This window comes from Pempheris klunzingeri, chromosome 21 (genome assembly GCF_042242105.1).
Source record: "Pempheris klunzingeri isolate RE-2024b chromosome 21, fPemKlu1.hap1, whole genome shotgun sequence".
NCBI lineage: Eukaryota > Metazoa > Chordata > Actinopteri > Acropomatiformes > Pempheridae > Pempheris > Pempheris klunzingeri.
This window is the reverse complement of record NC_092032.1, coordinates 17,404,813-17,425,029: the sequence shown is the minus strand read 5'-3', so window position 1 is coordinate 17,425,029 and position 20,217 is coordinate 17,404,813. Positions and strand designations below refer to the sequence as shown.

At 44.4% G+C, this 20,217-nt stretch overlaps 1 protein-coding gene across 1 annotated transcript; it reads right to left on the bottom strand.

The window, feature by feature from the left end:
- Positions 1-82: 82 nt before the first annotated feature.
- ptchd1 (patched domain containing 1) lies at positions 83-11,559 on the bottom strand. The gene is made up of 4 exons (XM_070853307.1): positions 11,146-11,559; positions 7,695-8,409; positions 1,881-2,605; positions 83-1,340 (listed from the first exon to the last, which is right to left on the bottom strand). The coding sequence occupies exons 1-4, from the start codon at positions 11,557-11,559 to the stop codon at positions 240-242; spliced, it is 2,955 nt and encodes a 984-aa protein (XP_070709408.1). The 3' UTR covers positions 83-239.
- Positions 11,560-20,217: the final 8,658 nt, after the last annotated feature.

Genomic DNA, 20,217 nt, shown 5'->3' with positions numbered 1-20,217 from the left:
TGGACACGCTGCATCGGAAACCCGTCTTTCTCTCCTACTTGAAATCTGTTTCCTCTTGACCCTATTTTTCTTCCTATCCCCCTCTCAGTGACACTCCTTTTTCTTCCTTTCTTCACAAGGATCAGCGCTCCTGTATGCAGCATGCATAGCGGCTGCTCGGACTACAATGAGCCAATTCCCAGCCCTCGGTCGCCATGGCAACTGAGGGGCCAAAAAAAAAACACAACATCATCCCGAGCTCAGACTGTGGTGATCTGGTCGACCACCCGAGTGCTGTCGTTCATTTCGACGCACTCCACCTCCTGTCTCTGCCCCTCTCCTTCAGGGCGGTGTCCCCGGCTCTTGGAGGGCGGCAGGAAGGTGAGGAGGGTGGGCAGGAACGCGAGCGTGTGCAGGGCCGAGCAGCCGGCCGTGAGGGTGAGGCAACGAAACAGTGTGCGTGTGAGGTTGGAGCGTACGGAGCCAACAGGCACCAGAGCAGCGCTGTAGCAGATGAGCGTCTGTAGAGAAGGAACCCCGTGTCTCTCCAGCGCCACTCTCACCCAGCGAGTCCTGCTGTCGCCCCGACCTGAGGCGAAACCACAGAGGAGGGGGCCGCTGCAGTCTGCTGAGTGCCCCAAGGCTGAGATCAGACACAACACAGACATGCAGTCCAGCTCCACACCCCATAAGGTCATGAAGCCCAGCACCCCAAACTGGACGGAGAGCAGGGTGAGGCCCAACCACACGGAGACCAGCGGCTCCACGACGGCCAGAGAAGACAAGCCCAACAAGAAGAGCACCGCCAGCAGTGAGTGTCTGAGGGGGGAGCTGACCGCTGCGGCGTAGCGGTCCAGGTAGACGAAGGAGGGGTTGAAGATGAGGAAGCGGACGCGTGAGGTCAGTGACAGGCGTCTCAGCGTGTCCAGCAGCACTGACATCTCCTCGCGCTTGTTCTCCGTCGTCTTGGCCACCAGAAAGATTCGAGACGCTGCCACATCGGGCTCCTCGCCCTGACCACGCTCTGCAAAGATGATGTCGTCGGCAAAGTGGGCAAACTGCGGCTCGCGGAGGAAGGATTGGCGGAGAGTGCGGGTGAAGTTTTCCCGCGGCTGGCTGGTGGACTGGTTGCGATCTGACAGGAAGTTCAGGTAGGCTTCCAGCCAGCTGATTCGCTGGAAGCCTTTGGCGTATTCCAGCAGATCCCGCTGCACAGAGGCATTCCAGTAGGGGGCGCTTTCATAGATGTAAAATCCAATGACGGGGGAGTATGAGCTGAAGTAACGCTGCTGGGCGCGGGTGTACAATACTGTCGCTGTGTCCATGGCAACCAGGGCACTAGGGTCTGAACCCTGGGTCACCTGTGGACAACAGAGACACATTTGTTACAGGTTAAACTGTGTGTGTGTGTGTGTGTGTGTGTGTGTGTGTGTGTGTGTGTGTGTGTGTGTGTGTGTGTGTGTGTGTGTGTGTGTGTGTGTGTGTGTGTGTGTGTGTGTGTGTGTGTGTGTGTGTGTGTGTGCGCCAAAAATGATTTATACGCTCTGGTATCTCTTGTTCAACTGAAGTTGTTCAATCCCCTCAACCACCAAATAGTAACCAAACAAACTGAGGAAAACAAACAAATATCACACTGAAAAAAAAAAAACAAATCTTAAAGACAGCAGATGATTTACCAGATAATAGGTCACAGCAAAACAAGAAATGTATCAGACATATGGGGTATTAGGTGAGACTGATGCTAGCCTGACTGCAGCAGTCTGGATACTTTATCACTCTCTTTTGAAGCAGCTGTTTTATTTGTCTTTTCTCCTTCTGAATGCTTGGTGGTCTGCTTATGCACTTTCACATGAACAACAAAATGACAGTGTGTTTTATTTTTGTTTGTTGTGTTGTTGTACCTGTAAGAAGCCCATCAATCCAAAGGAGATGTAAACCAGATACAGCAGGACCACAAAGGGTTTGACATAGGTGTTGGTGATCCAGTCTCCATAGCAACGCCTCACACACCCCAGCAAAAGGTGAGAGTCCTGAGGGTGAAGGTCCGTGTTAGCCGTGGAATGTGTGTGCGGGTGTGGATGTGCATGTGTGGAGTTAGCCACGTGGCCGTGTTCGTGCGCGGTAGGGTTGTTCGCCGTGTGTGGGTGCGTGTGCACATGTGTGTGAGTCAGGTTAGGGTTTGCCGTGTGACCGTGACCGTGATCCACCCCATGTGGCGGGTTGGTTGTTTGCGTCTCGTCCTGGTAGCGAGTGTACATCAGACACCTGTACCAGGCCGGCTTAGAGTCCAGCCGGTCCGGTTTGGGGACTCTGCGGCAGAAGCAGCCATGTCTGTACCCGGTCTCTAAGTATCCAGTGAACACCAGACAGGAACTGTAGAAGGACAGCGTGTAAACATAGCTGATGGTGACGGCCAAGGCAGCCGTGCGGCAGAAGAGCCGCACAGCCTCCATGTTGGTGAGCGGCGAGGCGGCCAGGCCCAGGGTCATCAGGTGGAGCATGGTGGAGCCGGAAAAACGCAGCATCACGTCCTCGAAGACGCTCGCCACGCGCTCCTTCACATGCTGGTCCTCGCGGGTTCGCCTCCACGATGACAGCATCTCGAAGGAGCCGAAGAGCCCGTGACCTGATGGGAAACAGAATAGTTATACTACATCAAATATCATATTTACTCCAACAAAATAACTTAAGAGTGACTTTTGAATACTTAAAGATGCACTAATTGATATTTTAAGTTAACAACCAATACCAGGAGTTAATATAAACTGAAACAGAGCCAAATGAAGATTGAATATCAGACTTGCATTCGTCAGGTGGGCAGAAACCCGACTACAAATGAATGCTAATGTTGCTCTTAGTTTGTGGGACTGTCGGTTTTCCAGCTCATTCTGCTTCACAAAAACTGAATGAATTCGGCATTAAGTTACAATTTGAGCAACTCTTCACCTTTGAAGTGGTTTAACGATATATTTCCCTACTTTAGAGAGTAGCTGCTAATGTCACTGATCCCACAGACATCAGAGAACTTAAGCTAAGCTACGCTAACCTCACTGCTTAACATACCTCCCAACTGCACACAGACACAAAGCTCACATATTTGAATTATGTGACTAAACAGAGAAAAATTACAATTCCTCAAAAACAAAGTTTTCCCTTTAACATCACTGCGACCTGTTTCCTTTCCCTTGGATGTTTTGCTTCACAGCTGGCTTCAATCTATTCTTATTGAGGAATCACAGTACTGTACAGGGAAGTGTAATAACTCAGCCTGTCTGCTTTTGAACAGTTCTCTCTGCATGAAGTTCCACCACAATCCTGTTTGAACTGGAAATATGTGAAATGACAAATGTGAGACACCGTGGAAATGCAGTTTTCTTGTGACTTTAACAATCCCAGTTTAGAAATTGGAACATTGCAGCAGGATAGCAAGAGAAATTTTTAATATTTTGTGAATAGAACAATCTAAAAATAATCAGATGACTGATAGATGCAAAAATCAATACTATCATCATGAATAAGGTTTCTTAAATGTTTGATGGTGGCTACGTTAACATGCACACTAATATTCCACTATTATTCTAAATGTGACAATATTCAAAATTTGATACGGGTTGTGTAAACAGAGCACAAATTAACCTTAATTCTTTCAAATGCAGCATTTTCCAATAGAGATGTGTGGGATTTATCGATATCACTCTGCTTTTAGGAGCATTCTTTGGACATGTTTACAGTGCAGAAGGAAAAAAACACCTTTTAAAGATTTTGAGTGACTTGGATGTGAACATGTTTGCTGTAAGAATTAGTACATGCATCATGAGGGCAGTTCATCGGGGTATACACGGCTGCATTTAAACGGGAATATTAGTGGAATATCCATTTTCATTACATTTACATCTACATCAATTTACATTGTCATGTAAACAGCTTGGTTGGAATATTGTCTTTTTAAGAATAAGGGCAAAAAAAATTAAAATAGTGGTCACTGTCCACTACATGTGCAACCTCCATGTGCATGTCCAGTCTCATGTGCATGCACATACATGTTTAAATCAGGCAGCAGATGGTTTTTAATGGTTTCCTCTTCCTTGGTTGCCATGGCACCCATGAGTCACACACCCCCCTCCCTCTCCCTCTCTCCAGTGACCTCACCATGGCGAAACACTTAACACCTTAGCAGTGCCATAACGTACCGACACTTCAGGCGTGGGTGAACCGAGAAAGTCTGGGGATTTGTGCGTTTGTGTGTATGTGTGTGTGTGTGTTTTGAAAGAGGGAATTAGACAGTGAATGACAGTGAAAGAGGTGGAGAGGTTAATGTTGCAGAGAGAAGATGAGAGGATGAGGACAGCACTTGCCCAAGGATCCTGATATTTTTCAGAGCTTGAGAAAAGCTAATCTGCATTCATTGACACACACACACACACACGAGGACACACACACACACATTCAGGTACTAATACTTAAGAAAATATCCACTAGATGAGGATGTGTTCTTTTGCCAGAGCTCTTTCAGTCCCTTAATATTACTGTTGAGTCATGAAATGGATTTCAAGTACTGAAAACTCACAAACAGACGTGCAGACGTGCAAAGACAGGGACTCAGTATAGTTTCAATACTGTACGATACCACTATGATGAATGTTTGTGTACCAAGACCAAAACATTAGTATTTTTCAGCACCTCACATGGAGGAATAGAAACATTTTATAAATCTTTTTCTATTCAACAAAGTGAGCTAAAGCTCTCTTTTCTCAAATGCATACACAGTTCACTTCAGGGGCTGTAAAGGAACTTGACCGAGAGAAATACAGTTGTAAAGTGAGCTAAGCTTTAAATGGTGAATCCTTTGTTTTATAAGATGTCAAAAAGAAATGAAAAATATCAACTATAATTTCTAAAGGAGTCATCATCAAATGTCTTGTTTTGTCCAACCAACAGTCCAAAACCCAAAGATGATCAACTGACAACACTAGAAAACCATGAAAAGTTGCAGAGTAAATTTCTGTCAATAGACTAATCGATTGTTTTATTATTTCAACCAGTATTTGATGCCAGTTTTCCACACTTGATGGAGGTTTTGTGGCTCATTACCACAAAACTTGGATCTCTGTCAATCTAAATATTGTGAAAATTGTAACTAAATGAATGCACAAATGTGAGAAAAAATGAGATTAAATACAAAATTTTGTCCCAAAACTTAGGAAAAAAACCCCAAAAACTAAATCTCTCTCTCTACTGTGTAATCACATCCTCCTTTCTCTCCTCACACTTCCTCCCACCTTTTCCTGTCTGCCCACTTGATTCTGAAAAACCCTCCCTGCCTGCCTTCCTTCTGCATAACCACACTTTAACTTCATTGTCTGCTAAGAGAACCCTTCCCTCGACCCCCATCTGGAGTTATATTTCATCGTGCCCCCTCTCAGTCTCTATTCCCCCATCTCTTCTGCTCTCTCAACAGTTATTTTAAGCACACGACAGCTAACAGCAGCCTTTCCTCCTCCACATTACAGTAATGATGGTATAGACTACATGTGTGTGAGTGGTTATGTACAGTACAGCCTACGGTATTTAGTCTGTAAAACCTGCAAGTACGCCTTCACACACACGGCATGCATTTTCATTTGACTCCATTTTACTTTCCTTATTTACTATGTTTACTGTAAACATATTATTGCTCTTTCTGTTCCCTTGTCTTTATATTATGACTTAACAAAATAAACTAATTCGACATGCAAGCTGCTGCGTAATTAGGATTGCAGAGTCAGTCACACTGAACTGCTGAAACAATCACCGTAGCTTCAAAAGCAGAGCTGGTTTGTTAACCTGCTGTCTTGCTGTAAGCAGATTTCTGACAACAGCTAAGTTCATTCCCAAACCACAGTCAATGTCTCTGAAAACAAAAAGACATAATGTCTGCCTTTCATCACCAATGAATGTGTATCTGTTCTTTTACAACACTGCTGCGGTCTGTATGACTTCCTCATCAAAGTATTTCATTCCCTACAATAAACTGAAAACATCCAAACTACAGATTTGCAGCACCTTAAGGACTTTGGTCATTAGTGCTGTGACATCACGTCTGCAATGTTCCTTTGACTTATGGTCCGCTGAAGTCTGCATCCCATGTGAACTGAGGACACTGGCCTTATTGAGCAGACAGGGCACTGGGCCATGATGTGATGGATCCACATTAAATGAAGTTTCTTCATTGCTAAATAAAATTCCGTGTTTCTGCTATAATTTACATCCTTTGAGTCATTTTTGGCCCACTGAAGCGAGTTTTAATGCCACATCAATCCATGGCCTTATGCTACATTACAGAGAAATGAATCCATTAAGTTTCACACAGTAAGGTATATACGTTTTAAATTCGAGAAAAAGATTGGAACTTGGTATCAGCAAATACACTGTACTGAGGCATTAGACTTAGTGTGGGGAGAGAATTAGTTGGACTGGATCATCCCTACTTTGGTCATACACTTTGTGTCGTGTCTCAAGTCAGCACTACTGTTATGAAGCGTGGTTCACGGTTCATATGGTGTGTTGTCCGACCATGTCTGGAAATAGGCCCATTTTCAGACAGTCTTTCCCCAAAGAAGTTCATGTCATTGCGCTAATTTGAGTAACTGTGTAAAGAAAACAAAAGAGTTTGAGAGAGTTCAAGCCCCGTCTCCTCTCTAAACCTCTGCACACCTGATCACTGTATGAAGTGAGCGTAACTGTCAGACTGCTGGTTTCGGAAAAATTATTAATATTGTGAAATGCAGCCCCTAAATCTTGACGTTGGAAATGTGCAGGGGGAGCGGTTCAGTTTAAAGCATACCAATCCCTTAAAAGTGTCCTTTTATTCGAATAGTCTAGAATCCAATTTGGGCACTTCCATTCATCCATCCATCCATTGTCTATATCGCCTATCCTTAAGGGGTTGCGGGGGGGCTCGTGCCAATCCCATTGGGCAAAAGATGGCGTACATCCTGGACTGGTCACCAGCTCACACTCACAACTACGGGCAATCACCAATTAACCTGCATATCTTTGGACTGTGGGAGGAAGTGCCCAGAGAAAACCCACTCATGCACATTGACATGCTGCAAACCAGCCTGCTGGCAGAATCGAACCTGGAACCTTCTTGCTGGCGCCTCAGTTTGGGCACTTCTACATGTAAAATAGAGTGAAACCTTCTGGTTCCAGCTCCAGGTTTGATCCAGACTTCAGTTCAAGAACTTGAACTTAGCAACTTACTTTCTCAGAACCTTTGGATAAAGTATCTGCCCGCAGTCAGAAAAAACGTATTGTTAGTACCGTCATCCTCCCCCTCAGCGAGTCAAGTTCATGCCCTGCCACTTGTCAGTCATTTTGATGATCTGTCTCCTTTCAAATGGCAGTCAGCCTGAGGCTGGCATCTGCAGAACCTGTCACAGGTACTGAAGAAGCAGACGGTGAACACAGGCAGCCTGTGATATAAAAGCAACATTCACAGTGGCTCCCACTTGCCATGTGTTAGCTTCACTTTTCTTTGATTTCTCTGTGCTTTAATCCGCTGTGTTTTGCTGGGGTTTTCTGCTAAGACTTCCCGGCATTCTCAAAAGGTGAACATCAAAAAATGTCCAGACAAATGGGGGATGAAGACATGACATAGAGAATTATAAAGACTCAAAAGGTCAAATGCATCTTACGTGTTTTTATACCATCAAAAGTATTAGATTCAAACCTACCAAGCATGACGAAAGGGATGCCCAGGTACGTTGAGTTGTATGTTGCCCCTGTCAGGTTGAGTATCCCAGCAGCAGTGAGGCCTGACAGTGTGATTGACAGCAGAGCCAACAGTCCCAACCAAGGTTTAGACCTCACACAGTCCCTCATAGAGCAGCAGAGGACAGCCAGCACACTGCAAGCCCCCAAGCTGGCCAACAAGGGGCGACGTGCCAGAACCGAAGAGAACTGGAAGTCTGTCCTGAGGGAAGAGGAGGTGGAAGGGTACAGCCCCAGCTTAGGGTGCAACGCTGCAAAGTGCTGTAACTCAGCACAGAAGGCCTTTTCCCATTGGCTGGCCACCCGGTCCATCAGGCCGCCGCGGGCTTGGAGGTAGTAGGTGAGCTGCAATGCCCTGGCTGAACGTACACCCTCTCCCCTGGCTCCTGTCCCCGGACCACGCACCGCCCCACTGGGACCCCAGCCCTGCACGCCGCCCAGCTGGTGGCCGATGTACGCCTGCCGTCCATCTGCCAGCTGCGTGATCGGGTACCGCAGGATTGGGACGGAACGGTTGGTGGTGCGAGCTGACTGGATCTCCTCCATGGCGCGGATGATGTCATCGATGATGCAGACGTTCTTGTCATCAGGGAGACAGAGGTAAGAGAAGGAGTAGTTGAAGCTGTTGAAGCCTGTGGCGGGGACCGTCACCTGCATCTGGTAGATCCGCCTGTGGAGCTACAAAGAAAACACACACACACACACACACACACACACACACACACACACACACAAGAGAAGTAAGCTCTCCATTGGCCCATTTTTGCTGGAATAAACTGTGGCAGGAGTAAAAGAAAGTCCATCAAAGTTTTCTGCTGTGCAGCAAAACAAAAGTCAAAAGTGTGGCTCCTTCACCTGCCTTGTGTGCTTCTACTTAAAGCTGTTTGTTTGTGTGAATAACAAGAAGAAGAGATTTGTGGAGGAGTGTGTGTGTGTGTGTGTGTGTGTGTGTGTGTGCGCGTGCGTGTGTGTGTCTTACTCGACAGAGTAACAATAGTGGTCCCTGAATCCTCCTCCGTTTCTATGGCGAGAGAACAACAGTGCCAGCATCCTTGGTGCTGGTTACTAAGCAACAGGCCTGATGCCAGTCTCTGCCACAGCGAATATGGTGAGAGCTGTCCCCCGCCTCAGAGGGCTGCATTGACTTCAGAGAGGGAGGGAGGGTGTGTGTGTGTGTGTGTGTGTGTGTGTGTGTGTGTGTGTAGGAATGTCTCTTGAAAATTGATTTTGTTTTGAAAGTTCCTTTCCATCAACATCATGCTGTGAGATTTAGGAAAGTCTCCATTTGATTATTGTCAGTTTTTATGGCTATGCCAATCTGTCATTATTATATTAGCTATTTCCTGTTGTTATTAAGATTCTAATCTAAGCGTTTCCAATCACTACATTAACTTTATAGGCCCTTTATCAGTCATTTTTGGAGCACATAAATTGCAGATATACTTGCATACATAATTGAATCTAGATTTCTAATTACATGCACAAGCATTTTGTGATTCTTAACTGATTATAATTGAAGATAATGTTCTGATTTATTAATCAGAAAAGACTGATATCATAGATTCACTTCATGTTTAGAGGGTTAATTCATGTCTTATGAGGGTTTTAATTATGCGTTTTTAATTTCATTGTTGAAACAGCCCCATTGTTGATATTTGGATCCCAGCGGCATGCTAACATTGTCACAATGACAGCATTAACATGCTGATGTTTACCAGGTCCGATGGTAACAGCTGAGGTGGATGGGAATGCTCTTAGTTTCGCAGGTATTTGGTTACACGTAAAAATGTAGCTGTGATAAAAGGTCAGTGTTAATCGTCTGGGGACCATGAATCTCTGTTGCATGTTTTGAGCCAATCTATGTGGCATTTTACGGGGAAACCTTTGACCCGCTGGTGGCGCTAGAAAAGTCAGTCGCTCATGAAAGTCAATAAGCTTCCTCCTCTGGGGACCATGAATGTTTGTACAAAACTTAATGATAATCCATCTAATGTTGTTGAGATGTTTCAGTACTGACCGACCGACCGACGGGCCGAGAGTCATCCACAGAGACAGCAAGAGCATGTTTTGGACACACACTACTTAATTTTATGAAGAAGGCTATCCATCACAGAAAAGGACGCGTTAACGATTCCTTCTCTGACAGAAGTTTAAATAGACCTGGACTCATTCCAGCCACTGGGTGTGACTAACAACTCTCACTGTTGCTGCAGGTGGAGATCCTGTCTGTTACTGGCTGTCACTCTCCCATGCAACAAATTCAGACCCATTCTCACAGAGTGGTTCAAGTGCATTTCAGGCAACTTAAGAGCTCACAAAACGACGCACAAGTAGGTGGGGCAGGCTGGGAGCAGGCTGAGACACAAAAGAGGAAAGATGACAGTTTTAAACCTCACAGATGATATGGTGTAAGATTATGTAACAGTGATTTTTCTTCTCCTTTCACAGCACTCTGTTACGAGCAAACATGTGTCTCCCTCGCAGCCTGTTTGCCGTAAATGATGCACGGCTCTAAACTAGCCTGTCTGTAACTGTGGCAGTCCTCTGCGGACCAACGGCGTGTTCTGAGTATATGTAAAGTGGGTCACAATAACCATATTTGACAAACAGATACACAGAGGCATGCATGGAAGGGGTATGTACTAACACACACACACAAACACATGCCTACACAACAGAGCTCGGTGCCTCAGGCCTATTAGTCTGTAAGCTCTAGTTACAACCGCATAACTTCATGAAATCATTTGGCTAATTGCTCCAGGGGGTGTCAGGCTAATACTCATAAATCCATTTAGGAATACCAACTCAGAGACAGAGGCCTCGGAGCTCCAGCTAACTCCACTTTGTAATTAAACGGCTCTGCTTCAGAACTGCAAAGGTTGACGAGGTTTTTTTTTTTTTTTTTTTTTTAAATGGGACTGTGTTGTGCTGTTTAATGACTATCAATCAGTGAAAGTGGGGAAGAAGACAGCTTGCATTTATGCTCCTTCCTGCAGACACTGACCTTTACATCTGTGTGTTTCTGAGTGTGACCGCTGAAGGGATTTGGTTGTTTTTTTTTTAACTTGGACTCTGGAGAAGCATTGCAGCCTCATTTTACAACGCATGTGCCCTAAATTAAAAGGAGCAGAGGCTAAATTGTCAAATATTGATGTGTGCCAAGACGCTTATGAGAGAGCTGTGAAAGATGTTCAAGTTGTGTCCATTATGATGAGAATTTATCCTGTTTGAGGGCCATTTTTCTTTCTGTGTGCACATTTTTAACCATCATCTTTATAAACTGTGCTTCACATTCGTGGTGCTATTTAAAAGCACTTTCTTAGTATCAGTGTGTTTGTGAGGACCAGCGCCCGTTGGAATAAACTGACTTTTTACAAATGTGTTTAGAGTGCGTGTGCGCGTGCGCGTGCGTACCTTTAGTATGGTGTCCAGGTGAACCGGGTCCAGCACGCTCCCCTTTCGGGTGGTGACGATCACGCGCCCGTAGCGGCCCGGCGTTTGCAGGTCCGAGTAGAGCGCGTGCTTGGAGCGGTTGACGGGGAACAGGCTGTCCACCAGGTTGCCCTCGATCTTGGCCAGGCTGTGCTTGGGCGCGAGCAGGCTCTCCACGTCCTCCTCCACGCGGTACCGGCTGAAGCTGGCCCCCAGCAGGATGGAGAGGAGCACGGGCGCCGAGGCGAAGAACACCGGGTGGCTCGCCACGAACCGGCCCAGCGCGTGGAAGGAGGTCCTCAGGCCCGCGTGCAACACCTGGCGCAGCATCCTAGCGCGCGGCCGCGGCTCGAGCCTCTCCCACCGACCGGAAAGCCCCGGAGCACTGCCGAGCATCAGGGGCTGCCGGACGCATCGGTGGGCTCCGTCGCTCTCGGTCCGGTGGAGGAGAGGAGACGCCGCCGGGTGGTGGGAGGATTTGTCCCCCGGAGCAAGAGGTCACCAGCCGGGGACAATCCAACCCTCCTCCGGTCACAGGTGCGCTGCTTTCCCCGGGGCACGCTCATCCGCTGGAATAGCTCAAAGCACAAAAAGCTGCCAAATGAGCCAGCGTTTCTCTGCTGTGCGGTTACAAAGCATATTGATAGCCTACTTTACATTTAATAGCCACAACCCTGCTGCGTTGAGTGCCTCCTGCGAGCTGCATGGCTCTGTGCGCAACAGAAAAATCGCAGCGCCAAAGTGGTCTGATAATTACACTTGTGTGAAGCTTCCTCCTGAAACTGACTAATGATTTCAGTAGTTGTGTTTGTGCACTCGGACAGGTTGCAGGGAAGAGCCGCCGTAGTTGAAGTGAAGCCAGGCTGTACATACCTTAACAGGGGAAGGTGATGACGGAGATCATCTGAGACGCATTCAGAGCGAGATGTTATCCTGCCGGTTGTCCGCGCGTCCAGCTCCACCCTTCATCACCGAGTCACCGCACAAACCGATGGGTGGTCGATGTGGTGGGTGGCAGGGTGGCTTATAGGTGGGAGTCGCAGGATAGGTGACGCGGTGTGCACGCACCGGGGATGCCGGTGGAGCTGTTTGTCAGATCAGCCTAATGTGGGTTTCCTCTGCGGCAGAAGGCTCCCTGTCGTCCGTCCTCTCCTCTCCTCATCGCCCCGGTGGTTTGACGGAGCCCCGGATCGTCCTCCACCGGGCTGCTCTCCCAGCAGCGGCTGCTCTCCTCGGTGGGAAGGCACGTCACTAATTACCGGCTTTCAAACCGGGGACCATTTCTCTCTCTCTACCTTTTTTTTTTTTTCCTCTTGCACCGCCCTCACGACCCGCTCTCAGCCCCCTTCTCTGCCCCGCCTCTCGCCGCTCCGCGCCGCTCCAATGCAGAGAAACAAACAGTCATCGGTCCATCCTGAGTGAGTGGCAGCGAGTGTGTGATTTAGCATTAATCTAACACTGATGCTGCTTTAAGCAAATTCTCAATGACGTCTCAGTAAAGAATGATCTGTTTAATCTGAATTAACTCACTGGATCAGGGTTGTAGGTGTGTGAAGCCTATATTTAGTGTTTAAAGACACTAAAAAGTTAGATTTTTTAAATAACAGCTCATATTAGAGTTTATATATGAAAACCAGATGGCACTATAAAAACGTATTCGTGCCTTTTTCCTGCAGGATAAATATGTTTTATTCTGTGACATCTTCCGTGCAGTTGTTTCATAATATGAAGTGTCCCTCAGCCTCGTTGCAAATGCGTTGAGCATCTCTTAAGGTCTGCTGTTGTGTAGCGCGTTGTCATGGAAACCAGACAAATTACTTCTCTTTTTTTTACAAGCCCTGGTTCCCATGGCAATGGTGATGCCACCCCCCCACCCTCCGCACGCGCATGCACACGCACGCACGCACACACAAAAAGATCTGTCACACACACTCGCACACAAACAAACACACACCTGCTGACTCCCAATCTGCTTATGGTGTGGAGGTGTTTGACACAGTGGCATTAAAAGCAAAAGAGACAGAGACAGAGAGAGAGATGTGGAGATGATAATGAGTGCAGACAGACCGAGATCACACTCCCTGTCTGTCTGTCTGCCTGTCTACCTGTCTGTCTGTCTGACTGCCTGTCTGTGTGTGTGTATTTAGACCCATGAAATCAAATAACAAAACAGCCTTTGGTCTGTCTGCACTGGACCAACTAATGGCTCCGTCCTCTCCCCAGATATTATGCATTAAAGGCTGTTTGGACTTAAGACACACACAAACTTTCCCCTTATTCCCTCTGCATGACAGTACAAGCAGATTCATAAAAAAGAAAATGTTTCACAGTTAAGCTGTCGTCTCTTTTAAACCAGTCAGCGTCGTACACAATGAAAGACTGAAAAATAGTTTTATCTCAGCAGGTTAATGTAACTGTGTGTTAGAAAATATTTCTTTGTCCATCTGTTTTGCCTGTGAGGACTAACAACCCACCCACATGCTACCATTTAAAAAAAAAAAAATGCATTTAGACATTTCCCATGACATTTTAATTTAACTTTTAAAGCAATAAGTCAATAAAAAACTTGGTTTTTCTTCAGTTTTAGAGCCATTTAAGCAGCAAGAAGCTTAAATGTTCTGAACATGACAGAAAAATACAGGTTTTGAGTCATGCATCTTTATTATCCGCTGCAAATTAGCCAATAAAACAAACCTATTTAATAAAGATAATTTAATTATCTTGTCATGTAGCAAGATGTCTGCTTGCCTTTGTTGTTTTCTTCCCGGGCTGCTGAGAATTTTTGATTTACTGGTGATGGTATAGTCAATGTGACATTTTCCAGCAGCCAAGATGGAAGTCCTGGACGTCAGACTCTCCCACTGGCAGATAAAAGCACAGACAGCATGTGCTACTTTCTATTTGAAAGCAGAATCATGAAAACCGAGATGTTAAATGGAAAACAAATGGTCAACACATTTCACTCCTCACTCCAAAGAGCATATCGCCGTTCAGTCCAAACAACAGACCGCTCAAAGGGTGGAAAAGAAGCAAGTTGTGCTCATAAGAAATACTGTCGAGAAGCAAAGCGCTTGACCCACAAATGCTCAGCCAAGGTGTGAACATTCAACAGAGGGCTAATCAGCCTGCTGGGACAAACAACATGACGAATACTTCCTCGACAAAGTTAGATAAAGACTGAAAAAAAAACCTGCGCGCATGTGCTTATGCATGTTCTAATCCATTATTCAATTAAGCCTCAATTAGCCTTTAATCCCCATTACCAGTCCAGTGAGAGACGAGTGCTGAAGGAATGAATGAGTAAGTGTCTCCCTGGGGAGGAAGGAAGAGCAGAATAGAAAATGAAAGACTGCAGAGATATAGGGGGGCTCGGGGCAGTTTCTGATAACAAAAGTACTAATTAGTGTCGCTAAAGGATTTATAGAAATCAGAATAGTGTGTGTGTGTGTGTGTGTGTATGTGTGAAGAGGGTGGAGAGAATGAATGGAGCCCTTTGAAGGCATGCCAGGCTATTTTCTGCACCTACAGAGTCGAGGGAGGGCAAAAAGAGAAGGAAAATCCTCCAGGGGTTGAAAACTGCAGCCAACAAATACACTTACACACTTTCACCCACACACACACACACACACACACACACACACACGTACAAGATGGACAGATGAGAGGAAATAGCATAGGCAGCAAAGACCACAACACCCCTTACGACTTTACTTTTCGACAGGCTGTCATTTTGTCAGAGTCCATATCTGGGCTCCATATTTCAATTGCTGTCGTGTTTGTCCACCAGCGGGACATCTTCCCTCCATTATTAATACTTCAGCTATATGGACAGATCCGATATTCATAAATAAGGCTCCTCTCTTATGGCTCCTACTCTTCAGAACCCGCCCATCCTCCTTGTCTTCCACCCCTCCCATCCCCCAGTCCATCTGTTTTGGTGGAGGCCATCCATTAATAAAGAGTCTGTCCTCTCATTTCTATTTCCCCTCCTTCTGTATTATTTATTTACCCATCTATCCACAGTTATGGGGAGCATATATGGTTGAAGATCCACCTTCTTCAAGGATCAAAACTGAGAAAAACTTGATGAAAACTTCATTTTATCCAAACCTCATACCCACAAATTCTGTTCCTAATATGAAAACGAATGAACCCTCTGAAGTTCATCATTGAATATGAGCTAAATCTCAACCAGAATACTGGAAACTTTATGTAAACCACTTAAAATACCACATTAACAGCTGTGACGGACCCTGCCTGGCAGCTCCTCTAATGTAAATTAAGTGAATTTGCTGTAATTAATTTATCACATTAAAATTTCAAGAAGCATCTTCACAGATATTTGAGTAAGTGCTACAATAATAGAGCCCATTTAAGTGGCAAATCTCTACCTTTCAGACATTTAGCCCAAATATTGTTCATTAAAATGGGCCAAACATAGTTGATTTTTATGTCATTCCCCTTTTCCACTCTTAGTTTGGTTTAGGATGTACAACCTCACAGAACTGGTAAGTTTAAAGCTTGATTGGAAAGATATTATATTAATCAAATCAAACATTATCAAATAAGTCCAACTGTTGATTGTTTTGACCACTTTGGGGCTTTGGGGCAGTTTGATTATATGTTTTGATCATGATTATAATCTGGTGTGAGACGGGACCATTTCATTTTAAATACTCCTGGTTTACATCTGTGATTGTGTAGATGAAGACCAAAGACCGAACTATGATGAAAAATCAAACATTTTCAAGGAATGTATTTGAATTCAAGCATATTCCTGACCTGGAAAACATAAAAGACACCTGTTTTATCTATTATATTGTATGTTTTATTTGTATTCTGTACGGCGACCTTGTGAGCTTTGAAAGGCGCCCTAAAAATAAAATGTATTATTATTATTATTATTATCAAAAGTTCACTGAGTGCCTATCAAAGACAGTCTTGTCTGCTCTTAGCCCAGAATTATTCCCACAAAGTTTGAGCATGTCCACCTCCTCTTATCTATCCATTTATCCATCTTTATTTTCCTCTGCTATTTCCGTCTATCTGTTCTCTGCGTCGCCCTGGTGGTCAGCAGCATTCATAATTTCTAAATGTCATTTGTACATTAGCTCATGAGGCCAGGAAGGATGCTGTTAGTGGGGGGTGATGGAAGAGGGAGGTCACGAGGAGGGGCATGGGATGAGAAATACGGTAAAGTCGTCTTCATGGCCTCTCGGAGACTCAGAGATCTGATTACAGTTACAGGCCAGAAACAGAGAAGATAGATGCAGACGGATGCAGATAAAAAGCCTTTCACATGCTCACTCCGCTTCTCCTCCACGTGCACAATCGCAGGAGAAGGAGCCAGAAAAAGATAAAGAGTGAGGCGGCTGAGAGACACAAGCTTGACAAAGAAAACTGGGAGAGGCCCGCTGACCTCAGCGGTGCCTGGGGAAAACCCTATTTGCTGAAGGGTCAGAGTGTGACATCTGAGAAGAGCCATCTTCACCTCTCAGAAAGCTAAATTTAATCTGTGTGATTCCAGGGCCCATCTGTAATCTTTGCGCCACCTCAAAAAGGCCCCTGAAGGCATGTGTTCCCTGCCCCCTATTGGACAGAAACTGAACTTCATGACTAGTGTGTGTGTGTGTGTGTGTGTGTGTGTGTGTGTGTGTGTGTGTGTGTGTGTGTGTATGTGTGTATTGAGTGTAGTTTCCTTGACAGCAAGTCTTAAAGACACGGTGATTTGATGCGTTTCTGGCCACTGGCAGCTACTGTTGGGATCATTCATTCATGCCATCACCTCCACTTAAGGAGAACTTGGAGGACACAAAAGATTCTGCATTTTTTGCTTTTCAAGTCCCTGACAGCAGAAATAGCTGCTGCTTTTTGAGCTGATGTATCAAACTGACATCCAATCATCAGCCACTTACCGCTAAATTTAACAAACCTGCAGATTTTTATATTTTGAGGGATAGGGCTGGCCACCATCGATATAATCCTCTCATATCACATCATCTAAACAGCTTTTAGATAGAATAACCAGATTTATTTGTGTATTTTGGCTAATCTAGTGGGATAGTACATAATAAATCAAATACTCTTGAAGTTACTATATCGTCCTAATTTCCAGCCATAGATGGGAATAATTGGCTCTCATAGGGTTGCATTGTGTTGGACAGATTGTTTGTGTCACACCTCTGAGTGCAGGGTGAGTCGGTGACTAGATGTTTTATGAGAAAGAATTGGGATTTTGATTCAAGACTAATCAAATATGGCAAAAAAAAAGTCTTTGCACACCAACATCCAATGCAAGTATAAAATAATAAAGCCCAGCTTTCGGTTAGTTGACCTTCATGGGGGCAAATGTTTGACAAAGGGAAGTCCCACATGTTATAATGACATCAAATAGAGCACATCTGGTCCAAAATACACAGGAAACTCTGCAGATATAATGTACCCCCAAAACTGAGGATGATTCAACGGCAAACAGGATATCAGTACCAGAAGTAATGAAAAGGAAGGAAATACTGCACAAACATTGGGAAAACCGTAAAAAAGTGCAGTTTCTACAACACTCGAGGGCTGTAGGAAGCCTAGTGAGCTATTATGACAAGCTGTTACCCCCCCTTGGGGATTATGCATGCTAAATACCCAAAATACACAAACTGTGTGATAACAATCCTTATATCTGCAAGACTCAGTAGCTGAAGATGAAAATCTTCTACAGTAGTCTGTTTCCAGACGCCACTAATCGCCTCCAGCACATTTTGTTTAGTGATTGTTGGGTCCATCCTTGCCCTTGTATGGAATGATTTACTAATGTGTGCTGATTGGTGTGGCTTTGTTCAACAGGGCTGGACCCAGCTGACAAATCAGTGCTTTAATCACCTTAGCTGCCATTTTTACTCTGGCCACTAAAGCAGATTTATGACAATTCAATGAAGTCATGGCACAAAGTCAGGCAGTAGCTCATTGTTAAGTGCTCCACTAACACGGAGGATCGAGGTAGCTGTAGGGCCTCACGCTGGTCTCTGATCAGCGGGGCCAACTTTTTTTGTTATTAAACTTTATTTTACAATATTTTGTGATGTAATTTTGTGCGAAATTTTATTTTATCGTGCTAATTCATCTTTTCCCTGTATTCATATTTTTTTTAGATTATAAGTCACTATTCTGAATGCTGTTACGACCAAACATGTAATTTACAAAATGAACAGTTCAGACTCAAATGTTTAGCCTGAGTGTCGGAGGAAAGTGTAGTAGAGTGACAGTGAGAGAAATCAAAGTAACCAAAGAAAAGAGGGGATCAACAGTGTCTCATCTATTAGTTATGTGCATTTAGTAGTCCAGTCTGCCATTGGTAATGAAATGAGCGCAACAATGGCTGCCATAGGCCTGATGCATGATGCTGCTTACACAAAGGGGATCTCTGCTCATTATCATCCATCTCACTGACTCTCTCTTTGTCTCTTAATCACTGCAACACACACACTAATAATTGGTGTGTATTAATGAGACTGCCGCCGGTGTTGCCGCTGATACAAGTCATTAATGTTACCCCCCGCCTGGCACTGAAAGAAACACACACACACACACACATACACACAGTGACAGACTCAACATCCTCCTGTAAGAACACAGAATAAGTTGCCATGGGAACAGCTGACAGAAATGAATGAGATATGACGATGCAGATGGTGTGTGTGTGTGTGTGTGTGTGTAATAGCAGGTCTGGAGGAAGATCAATAAATGGACATGCTTTCAGATGCAATCCCAATCTCTTTATGTCTTTTGTCCTCCATCCATCAGCACCCTCCATCCACACACACACATTTCCCGACACACCTAATCAATCACAGCAAAGTTACAAGGTGAAGAAACAGTGAAAAGTCTCAGAGTTTTATTAGAGGCTGACAGACAGGAGCACCACCGAACACAGTGAACCACAGACACATATTTACATATTTACTACACCGATGGAAAGCAGTAAGATGCTGATATTAAAACATAACTAAATAACATATAATTTCATTACATACAGGGGTTTCAGTTCATGTAGTGCACATCTTTATAATGTTTTTCTCATAATCTGTATTGTAATTATCCCTGTTTCATATTTTATAATTGTGTTTCATACACCAATATACCCTTTCCATATCCTTGTAATGTAAAAACCTATTTGGTAATACACTTAATTCTTATTCTCATTATTTAGTTAATTGGTTAAAGTCATCTATGAGGGTGCAGCTCACCAATATTCACCATATTTTCAGCTTCTAAAAATGCCAGATTTGCTGTTTTTATCATTGTGAATTTAATATCTTTGGATCACAAAGGGGTCTAGCAAATTATGAAGGTCTATTTTCTGTATATTCTGACGTTAATTGTACTGAAAGCTCAATCATTGATGAAAATAACTGTTACTTTGTCAATAGCTCATGAAACGCAATCATGACTCTCAAAAATTATCCGTCAATAGTGTTGACATTGTGTTCGATTTAATATTTATTGTCTGTGTAGGATATTATTTCAGAAATGTCCTCCTAATTTTAATAAAACATGAAAGGAATCAGTTTGTGTCAACAGTAGGAGAGTATGTGAAAAAGCAGAATAAGAGTCAGTCTGATAAAAGTGGGGAAAAAAAGTGAAACAGATTCAATGAGCATTTTTGGTGACAGTTATTTTAATCTATAAAACAAAACCTGGACATTTAGGAATAACAGTCCTGTCTTTTAATGATAACTTGTGATAAACGGTAGTTTTAGGTGATATATCCTTCACATTTTCTGACTACATTTGTGAGACCTGCCGTGTAAAAATACTCCCCTCATTCGGGAGCAACTCCTAATACTACAATGGAGCTGATGAGTGAGTGCACGTCAGCCGTGCAGCTCAGGAACGGAGACAGAAAGACAAATGGAGAGAGGGCATCTTGTAGTTTGAGTGCTTGTAATTCTGTGAGTTCATTTGCCTCAGGCTGCGCTGCAGCAGAATGAAGATAAATGTCTGACACAAAGATTGAAGACCAAAAAAGAAACAAAAACTCAACTGAGACTTATCAAAGGAAAG

Bases quoted from the DNA above. Each gene is read 5' to 3' on its own strand.
- ptchd1 (XM_070853307.1), bottom strand. From the start codon at position 11,559: ATGCTCGGCAGTGCTCCGGGGCTTTCCGGTCGGTGGGAGAGGCTCGAG. The intron at 8,410-11,145 runs GTACGCACGCGC...TTTTCTTTGTAG, and splicing joins ACCTGGACACCATACTAAAG to CTCCACAGGCGGATCTACCA. The intron at 1,341-1,880 runs GTACAACAACAC...TGTTGTCCACAG, and splicing joins GATTGATGGGCTTCTTACAG to GTGACCCAGGGTTCAGACCC.